At 39.0% G+C, this 9,938-nt stretch overlaps 1 protein-coding gene and 3 non-coding genes across 5 annotated transcripts; 2 read left to right on the top strand and 2 right to left on the bottom strand.

Annotated features, from left to right (window-relative positions):
- Nucleotides 1-515: 515 nt before the first annotated feature.
- On the bottom strand, nt 516-588 carry TRNAK-CUU. The gene has a single exon. It is a non-coding gene; the product is annotated as a tRNA-Lys (tRNA).
- Nucleotides 589-779: 191 nt separating this feature from the next.
- Nucleotides 780-5,244, bottom strand: LOC120262256 (U-box domain-containing protein 7-like). Of its 2 annotated transcripts, none has more exons than XM_039270337.1 (6): nt 5,035-5,244; nt 4,862-4,938; nt 4,496-4,681; nt 3,810-3,917; nt 1,826-3,012; nt 780-1,617 (listed from the first exon to the last, which is right to left on the bottom strand). In XM_039270337.1, the coding sequence occupies exons 2-6, from the start codon at nt 4,910-4,912 to the stop codon at nt 795-797; spliced, it is 2,355 nt and encodes a 784-aa protein (XP_039126271.1). In that variant the 5' UTR covers nt 4,913-4,938; nt 5,035-5,244; the 3' UTR covers nt 780-794. The 2 variants fall into 2 exon arrangements, with proteins under 2 accessions (XP_039126271.1, XP_039126272.1); XM_039270338.1 differs by having other exon boundaries at nt 1,428-1,637.
- A 956-nt stretch (nt 5,245-6,200) lies between these two features.
- Nucleotides 6,201-6,283, top strand: TRNAL-UAA. The gene has a single exon. It is a non-coding gene; the product is annotated as a tRNA-Leu (tRNA).
- A 69-nt stretch (nt 6,284-6,352) lies between these two features.
- TRNAL-UAA lies at nt 6,353-6,435 on the top strand. The gene has a single exon. It is a non-coding gene; the product is annotated as a tRNA-Leu (tRNA).
- The last annotated feature ends 3,503 nt before the right edge of the window (nt 6,436-9,938 follow it).

Here is a 9,938-nt window from a genome sequence, read left to right as displayed (position 1 = left end):
TTATCTTGGAGTGTACCAGCTGTATGTTTTTTTTTTTTAATAAAACCAGCTGTATATGCATGTGAAATACAAGCTGACTAAAATGACAATTGTGTCAAAACAATAAAGGTGTATGAACTATAGTCTGGTTAGTAGCAAGTGAAGTTGAAGAACCCCATGGGTTTTTACTTTTTAGCATTGAAAATTAGGAGAGACAAGGTGGATACATCCATATGATTTACCACTTGCCGTATAGGCTGTGGATACATACATCCATATGATTCTTGGGTTAGTTCTTTGTATTCGCTTATAACTACTATTCAAAGTATCTCAGGATTGTGAAATTAGTGCTCGTAATATGATGTGTCCTGGGGGTAAAAATTGGCCCGCGTTCTCTTAACGAAATGGAGAGTTCCTGCATTGCCTCTATATGATCTCAATTATTTAATTTGTTATATACTTGGGTTATTTGCTTAGTATATACACACATGAAAAATTAAGCAAAACATAAACTTCATATACATTAAAACCATGTTCGCCCACCGTGGGGCTCGAACCCACGACCACAAGGTTAAGAGCCTTGCGCTCTACCAACTGAGCTAGACGGGCTTTATGTTTAAATTTGTATTCAAAGTTATTAATATCAAAATTATATTTGACAGTACAATTTCACAAGCACCAACCTAAAAGGTCCTCTTCATCTCAGCCCACATTCTTTTCCAACCTTTGTCTATCAAAGCAAAGGTGCAAACTCTCTGTGCCTTTGTTAGGCTGTAACTCCTCTCTCATCTCACAAAATTACCAATTTACACACTCTATCTTGGCGTCCTAGACCCAGAACTCTGAGGATTCTTTGTCTTCCACATAGAAGTCAAAGCCCTCCCAAGCCTCTTTGATCTGGACTTGGGCAATGGTTTTAGATCATTTGTAACTCCAACATTATCATCATATGTTCCATGTGTCTCCACCGTCAGTTCCTGACACCTGACCGGTGATGATTCACGTTGTCTCTGTTCCCTGAATAGTTTCAGTAAGTTCTGAGCCTTTTCCTTTCCTCTTGTACTCCCATTGGCTGACATAGATACTAAGGATGGTATAACTCCTTCCTGTAGAACCATATGGCAGCACTTGTCATCATCTTCACAAAGATTTAATAGGCATGATACTGCTTGTTCTTGTTCTGTTGGTTCACCAGTGTCTAAAACTGCTGCAATGCCTCCAATTAGTCCTGGCGTTGTTATTATGTGTTTCTTTGCTGAGGTGTTTGATGTGAGGTTTATGAGAACAGCTAGAGATTTCTCAGCCCATGAGCATGGTGAGGAGGTTTCAGTGAGGAGGGAATGGAGGCCATTGATGATGTTGGAGTTTAGAAGGGAAGGGATGTTTGCAGGGTGAGTGGAGAGGTTGTAGAGAGTGTAGAGGGCATCATGCTTGCAGATGTTGCTGGATTTGGAACTGTCAGATTGGAGGAGTTGGACTAAGAATGGGGTGGCTGGGCTTGAGCTTATGATCGGCTTGGCCTTATCTAGGCAGGAGAGGTTGAGGTAGAGGGCAGTTGCTGGTTCATACGTCCCGGTGCTTCTGATCATCTCTTCTAGTAGAGGTATAATCCCGGAGGATAGCATTGACTCTTTGTTCCTGAAATTTTGGCAAATGAACTAAGATGACGTTAACGGGGACAATGCTATGAATATGCAGAGGTTTACACAGGATGGTCCTGACCTATGTTAGAATACAACTATATAAAATAACTATTAAAAAAAAAAAATACTCACCTATATGAGTATATGACTGGTTTAATATATCATAATATATCTGGCATGAGCATAATGTGAGTAGCTGGTACCTGTTGTTATTGACAGCGAGGTTGAAAAGAGCCATTGCACCGATTGCTTGTGCTTTGGTATCTCCTTCATTGATGGATGAGGTTAAGAATTGGACCAGTGCTTCTACAAAGCCATTTGCACCCATGTAGATCCTAGCTTCCTCATCGTCCTTGAGCAGGAACCTAAGTTGCTCCACGACTTCACACTGTTTTGCTCTACATTTGTCATTGTACAGCACAGCTAGTAAATTCTCGTATTTTTCAAACTCATCTACTTGACTGTCCTGGGCAGAGCTGTCTTCTATTGTGCTCATTTCATCAGCTTTGAATTCATCCATAACACCACTATCCTCTGAAGGTACTACCTTAACACTCTTCAGATTGCAAGAATCAGTACTCACTGTGGATCTTGAATCTGTGGGATCACGATCTGACAAAGCGAGCCTCCAATAGTTGAGATCAAGAGATTCTGGTGGACCGTCTGGTGTAGGGACCCCATTTTGTTCGCACCAACTGGCAATCAGACCTTTGACACAATAATTTGGGGTTATAGACAGATGTGGAAGTTGCTGCTGGGTTTTAGGGCATGTGCTATGTCCATCATCAAACCACTTCTCAATGCAGGCACGTTCGTAAGTCTGCCCTGATGAAATGATAACTGGATCATACATAAGCTGCAGGGATATTGGGCATCTCAACTCCTCAGGGGGGATTGGTGCATTCCCTGATTTCAGACCAATTGGCTTGAAATTGAAAGAACCTAATCTTGAAAGTTGTCTCTCAAAGATTTGGCCACCTTTGCATGCATGGCTGGAAACACCTTCGAGTGTGCCCTGTACAGTGGGAGAACAAGGGCCTGACCCTTGTGAATCAGTGTCATCAGCTACCTCACTTCTGAAAAGCTTTGTATATTTTCTCATGAGATATAGCAAGTACTCCACAATTGATTCTTTTCTCTTATCTTCCTCAGCACGAGATTTTTCAATCAATTTCTTGAGAGCTCTTCTCTCTGTAAGGGCTGCCCTGGATGAATTAATTCCCAGTCTTAAAGCAGCTCTGTGGAAGACTTCGAGTTCATTATGATCATTAGAGTCACTCGAAAATCTTCTCTCTTTCTGAAGCAAGGTGACGATTTCATCTCCAACCTGCTTCTCTGACTCATCCAATGTAAGAACTGTCCCTTCCAGCTCAAGAACAATATTCATAATCTGTAACAGGTTGTGTAAAACTTCAGCACTCCAGTCACTAAAACTGAAGGGTTAAAGAATAACAAAAAATCCCAAACCACCCATATTCCCTTCTAAAGCATGATGCTATAAGGGAAATGAGCATGAGCGTGCTGTTTCCCAAAACTAAAACTTGAATACAAGGATACTTATCCTCCCAACATCATTGATTGAAAATAATAGGTTAGTAAATTCCTTCTGAAATTTAAGAAAATCATAATTTATTCACTTCAATAAATAATAATAATAATAATAATAATAATAATAATAATAATAGGTCAACAAGGGGAAAAAATAATTTTACACATGGGCACAAGTTTCAAATGAAGTAGAAAGGATCAGCATAAGAGAAAAACGGTAGCTCACAAAACCACAGCTCAAAATAAAAGGCAAACCGTAGCTCACAAAACCTCAACTCAATAAAAGACAGTGTGAAAAGCATATGAAAGAGAGAGAAGGGCATAGAGAGGATGACAATAACAATAAGATGAAAAAACAATTGACAAACTAAAACCATGAAAGACTGTCTAAAAGAAGGATATATAATGGGTAAGTCGACATCATGCAGACTTTAAATAACCAAATGCAAAATCATTGCCAATTAAAAAATAATAATCAGGAATATTATCAGGAATATTATTCATGTAGGCTTCTGAACTTTATATGAAGGTGATGACCTAATTTGGTTCTGAAAACCACTCATTAGTGTAAAAAGGTCTCTACGCAAGTTTAAATCTTTTATGTATACTCAACAATTAATTCAAGACAAATAGCGGTACCTGGCAGCCAATAGCTTGCGGGACTATGTCTTCAACACGCTTAAGACTCTCCACAAGGGCAAGTCTTGCCTTCTCAAATTTCAGAAGGATGGAGTCTCCAGTTATAGCCTAGTAAATTAAAATCATATATGAGAATAAGGGACAGTATGCAGCAGAAAATTTACAGAAAGAAAATAACATGATCAGAATCCTGAATGTGGATACCAGTAGCAAAAACTCTGGTAAAATATTACTGTCTATCTCTTTAAATTCTTAAATTTTTGCGATCATCCGTTCTCCAGAAAAAGTCAAATTGAGATGAGGACTAATCTCAGTTCCAATTGCATAGTTCATACATGAAATGTCTATAACACATAACAATGGTATGGTAAAAAATTGAACGGAATAAGGGGGTCGATGTCACATTTATTGAAAATTGACATTTGTTGAATTTTTTAAGTTTCATAAAAAATAGACATTCTGTTTTTCTCAACAAAGAACAATTACTTCAATATCCATCAATGGGCCGATAGAGAGTTACATGAAATTGACAAGTTTTGTCAAAATCTAGCTAGTTGGCCAACTAAAATTGACTACTTAGAACTAGAAAAGCCAATTTCCTATCATTCTTAACCAAATTCCCTTTAATAACAATCCTAAAAATCTATCTTGCCAGAATAGACAAAGAGCTGAGACCAAAAACTCACCAAATATAGTTTGCTGCAGTCAGAACAGTGCCTGAGGAGGTTCTTAGACTTGTCAAGAGCCACATGCAATGAACACAATGCTTGGATACCAGACTTGCTTCGTGGTCTAGCTGCTTCCAAAACTGGAAAAATCTCCAAAACTCTTGAAACAAACTCAGAAAGTTTTCCACACATCTCCGCATGCAACTGCATATGCAAACATGCCAAAATTAAACTCAATATCAATATGAATCACACCTTCAACATCAAAGATGAACAAAAATATTAGGAAGTCATTGAATTTCTTCAACTGTGAATCAATTGAAACAAAAATAAAAAAAATTATTCAATACCACAATTCATATATCAAAAAACAAATTCGTATACCTTTGCATCGCCAGCAGCGAACAGATTCTCCTCAACCTCAGCATTATCCATTCCTCCTTCCAAAATTACATAATCATCTGCAAACCAGAATTAAAAACAACCAATTCCGGATTAAAATTCAAAAAAAAACCCCAAATTAAATCTAGGAAAACACCGAATGACCATTCTTTTACCACAATGCAATCAAAACCACCAGATGATCACGCAATTATCCAAGGAAGGCTTCATTCGGCTCGGGAGAAGAGATCGAGACCGGGATTCCATCAATGAACCCTCAAATGGATCAAGATCTCCTCCTCTCCAACCCGCAAAACTAGGGTTTCTCGATCGCCGGGGCAAAAGAGCTAATTTTATCCACTGGAGGAGAGAAAGCGAAGGAGGGACAAAAACCGAATCTCTTGTTTATTATTTATAGAATCGAAGTTTATTTTTTTCAATTAATTAAATAATAGAATGAGAATATTGCAAATACCCCCTTTAAATATTAAATATTTAATTAGTTTTTACATAAAAGTCCTTTTATTTAATTCTAATTAAATCAGTTGCTTAAAATTGCATGAAAAGCGGAGATCACATGATGACAAGTGAGCAATGTCACGCGTGAAAGCGTACGCTGTGGGGAACCGGTGTTTATATCAGCCGTTCATTTGGCGGAAGTGAAGAGATCGGACGGCTGTGATTTAGTTAATTATATGAAAGACTGAAAGCAACGTCTGGAGTTTTCGCGGCTGATTGGCTAACTATCATGCCGACTTGATACTACTGTCGGTTGAGGGTCAAAACGGGTTAACTGGTTATTCGGTTATGTTGAACCTGAATCCGATTTTTTTTTGCCGAGAGTGACAAATATTATATACATAAATTTGCATGCATAGATAATTAAGTGTGAAATTTATGCATTTTCAGTCAAAGATAAAAAATTTTAACTGTGAGCCCGCACTCATAATTGAGACCCATCACTATTATAGTTTTTAACAAATTTTGAGTTCAAAATTTGTTAATTGTCTCACTTTTTATTTTTTAAAGAACAAGGGTATAAATCTTTTTGCCTCAATCCGATTTTTAATGAATATAAATAAGTATATTTATTTATTTATTTATTTACTTATTTTGTAATAGAGAACTTGAATGTGATAGCTTTTGTTATCACTTATCATGTGACTTCCTTTTAACTCTTGCTTTTTTTTTTATTGGTGACGTTAAATGAAAGGAATGGATAGTTTCCAACTAAGGTGAGTCTAGAATAAAGAGCTTTGTTTGTTTGACGGATGATGCAAGTTATGGTTGAGGAAGTGTTATATAAGAATTAATAATTTTATTATGTACCTTTCTCATAAAAGCTGGTTTGCCCGAGTGGTTAAGGGGGAAGACTTAAGATCTTCTGCACTGAAGTGCGCATGGGTTCGAACCCCATAGCCAGCAATTTTTTTAATTTTAATTATGAAATTTAATTATTAATATATTTATAAAAGCATCGAAATTGCACATTGAGCTGGTTTGCCCGAGTGGTTAAGGGGGAAGACTTAAGATCTTCTGCACAGAAGTGCGCATGGGTTCGAACCCCATAGCCAGCAACTAATTTTTTTTATTTTTTAAATATGAAAACAGTTTTATATATATTTTTTTTTTTTAATATGAAAACAGTTTTATATATAATTTTTTTTAAAACATAAAATTTAGGACCAAACCTAAATTTTTTAAAAAAGAAAGTGGAAATTGCCAAAAAAAAACCCCTAAGTTTGCAATATTGCCAAAAACACCCCATTAATTTTGCAATCCCTAAAAACCCCTTCCTTTTAAATTATATGGTTTTCAAACCCCCAAAGCATATAACGGATGTCAACGGAGTGATTTTCAAATTTTATGGACAAAAATGCCCTTGCATGGGGAGTCGTGGCTGCAGCCATTTCGGCGGTTTGAGAGGAAGTGGGAGGTTTTCCGTAGGGTAATTTACTAGAGCCGTATACATGGAGTTTTTTCTCAACTCTCGTCTTCAGCTTTTCTATTTCTGAAGTTGTCTCCGAAGTTGTCTTTACTGGCGTAGCCTCTGTAATTTCAGCTTTTCCCTTTCCACCGATATCTCGAAGGAGAAGTTCCCGTGCAAGTAGTTGGCATTTCATCAGTTTGCAATCTAAGGTATTGAGTATGGTTTTATATTAACTATTCTGTTACAAAGAAAGATTTTTCGGTTTTGTTTTGTGCTTCTGTTTTTGTTGGAAGATATTGAAGTCTGCAGGGGGATTTCTCAGCTAGGGTTTTGTTAGTCTGCAGGGCAATTTCTCGGCTAGGTTTTGTTTTGTTTTGCATTTTCGTCTGTATACACTATCGAAATAGTTTTTTCGATTGTTATGATTTGTGTAATATTTATAATGTACATTTCCCCTTTCATTTGATATGGTTGCAGTTTTACAAATGAGGTTTACGTTTAAGAAATGAGATGTTACAGTTTAAATTTTGTTGTCTCTGTTTAGAAATCGGCTTGTTATCGCTCGAAGGAAAAGAGGTAATAAATCATGGACAATGTTTAACAGAAGTCTTTAATGTTTAAACATTTTATTTAGCGTTTAACTTTATTATTTACAGTTTAAAATTTATTCATAAAGGTTTAAATATTTTGTTCTCCGTTTAAATATATTCTATAATGTTTAAATATATAAAAACTCTGTTTAAATATAGTTTTTATAGTTTAAACTGAATCATTTCGCTGAAAATGTTTGGTTTACATATGTTAGTTTCCTGATCTGGTTCCGGCGAATGCTAAAGAAAAAATATTTGTTGGGGCCAACCGACGGATGGATGCTATTGCTCCGGAACCACTTGCTCGAAGGCGGGGATGAGAGGCGACCTCTATTGTTCGCGCTCGGCCTGCTTCTCCTACTTCCGACCTACTACGCGCACGCATTCCTCGAGCCGGGAGAAGCCCTCCCCTACCCCGCCCGATTGCAACAACCCCCGACCCACGACAGCGGTCCCCGATTGTGGCAGCCCCTCCGACCGTGGCAACCCCACCGACGGCACTAGGCGAAGATGTCACTGTAACTCTTATGCATGCGTGCCAATTATTGATGACCGAGTTTCCTCGGCTTGTCGCTCAGGTTAAGGCACTGGAAGGACGTTCACAATCGACTGCGCCGTCCCTCCAAAGAAATGAAGCACCCGGGACAACGAGGCGTCAGAATTTGACGACGACGACATCATCGGGTGGCCATTCCAAAACGGCCACATTCGAAGAGACTTGCGAAAAAGAGGAGAACAATACTGCCTCTATCTCCACCGCCGGCTGACGATAAAACAATAGCAACACCATCGACGGCTGATGTTTTTACTGAGTCTGTCGTCGTTGATGACATGGCCGTGACGGTGGAGGAGATCGTAGATGATGTTGCCATTGCCGCGGTTGAGAAGATAGTTTACTCTCTTGTTAACGAAATCCCCGACCCGGTGGAACCGGCGGCTGAGAGTGCGGCATCAAAGATGGACACAATCCCTGAAGAACAAGAACAAGCTAAGGGTGTGTCTCCGGGTTGATCTTTGTTGCCATGGCCACGGTTGAGAAGATCGTTGAATGCATTGCTGCGTGGCGTGGCCGTAGATGCAAACGATCTGCATCGAGCGGGGACACAATCCCACAGCAAGAAGAAACATGTAAGGATATGTCTGCGGTTGATACTGTCGTCGTCCCGCGATCGAGCGGACACGATCCCACAACAACAACAACCATGTAAGGATGTGTTTTGCGGTTGATCTTTGTCACCGTCCCGCGATCGAGCCGGACACAATCCCACAACAACAACAACCATGTAAGGATGTGTCTGCGGTTGATGTTATCGTCGTCCCCGCATCGAAGGAAGATGCTGCTGGTGCTGAACACCGTCAAGGCTCAACAACAGTGCCGCTTGAAGACCCCGACCTAGCAACGAGAGATATGATCAAGGCCAATCAAAAATGGGACGAGACGGCTCGGAAAGTCTTTGTTCCGAAGAAGAAAAAATGGCCAATCGCGTCTTAACAAATACGAGCAGAAGTTGATGAGGATCTTCCTCAACTGCCCTATGGACAGGTAAGTTTAAAGTTTTTATGATAGTGTTTAAATGTTTATATATTATTATTTAATTTATCTATTTAACGTTTAATTATTTATAATATCATTTGAAAATTGTCTATATCATTTAAATATTTACAATATGGTTTAATTATATCTGTTATCGTTTAACCTCAGCACTGTCATGTGGAAGGATGACGCTGTCAGCACCACACGGGACAAACTATACACTCTGCTTGAGGGGAAGGAGATGGTCACAGATGATGTGATGGGCGCTTTCGTATGCATAATACAAAAGTCGCTGAACAAAGTGCCATATCCTTACAAGAAGCGCGCCTCCATCACACGACCGCTGGCGCTGTTTATGTCAAAGCAGGACGACGCACATGAAACCACTATGGCTATGATCGGAGATGCCGTGCGCAACTTGCATGAAGTTCAAATTGTCATCCTCCCGATAATCATGAATGACCACTTCCATGTCGTTGTCCTTGACAATGATAAACAAGAATACATGCATTATTCTTCATGCGCGGGGTACGATAAAGACGTGTTGGACATGGTAAGTTCTGTAATAAATTATGTCCGATTAATAGTATTTGGTATTTAATCAGTATTCTAATCTCAACTTGCATATCTCGACAGCGGAATCTATTCGACATTTGTGTCGATATGGAGTTCGGCGAGTCGGCGACCTCAAAGTACCCACTAGTGCACGACATGGAAACCCCACGACAAAAACAAGGAAGCATCGATTGCGTCGTCTATGTCATGCGGTTTATCGAGCAATTACTCGCCGATGAGAAGCTACGGCTACCGAAGACAAACGTTCCTTACCTAAGATTAAAGTATGTTTCCCGCATACTTAGGGAGAGTAAGACAGCCGACGTCCATGAAAAAGGAGGGTCGTCGCAAGCGGGTTAAATTTTGTTTTCGAAGAACATGACTTGTATATCTCAATGTAAATTTTGTTTTCGAATGTAAACCAGGACAAATGCAATTCATTGTTTTTGTTTTAGAAGAACATGACTTGTA

The sequence above is a fragment of the Dioscorea cayenensis genome, chromosome 5 (genome assembly GCF_009730915.1).
Source record: "Dioscorea cayenensis subsp. rotundata cultivar TDr96_F1 chromosome 5, TDr96_F1_v2_PseudoChromosome.rev07_lg8_w22 25.fasta, whole genome shotgun sequence".
In the NCBI taxonomy this organism is placed as follows: Eukaryota; Viridiplantae; Streptophyta; class Magnoliopsida; order Dioscoreales; family Dioscoreaceae; genus Dioscorea; species Dioscorea cayenensis.
This window is presented reverse-complemented; position numbering and strand designations above follow the sequence as displayed.

Coding starts and splice junctions, on each gene's coding strand:
- LOC120262256 (XM_039270337.1), bottom strand. CDS start 4,912: ATGGATAATGCTGAGGTTGAGGAGAATCTGTTCGCTGCTGGCGATGCA. Junction 4,682..4,861: donor TCGCTGCTGGCGATGCAAAG/GTATACGAATTT, acceptor TTGCATATGCAG/TTGCATGCGGAGATGTGTGG. Junction 3,918..4,495: donor ACTGCAGCAAACTATATTTG/GTGAGTTTTTGG, acceptor TTAATTTACTAG/GCTATAACTGGAGACTCCAT.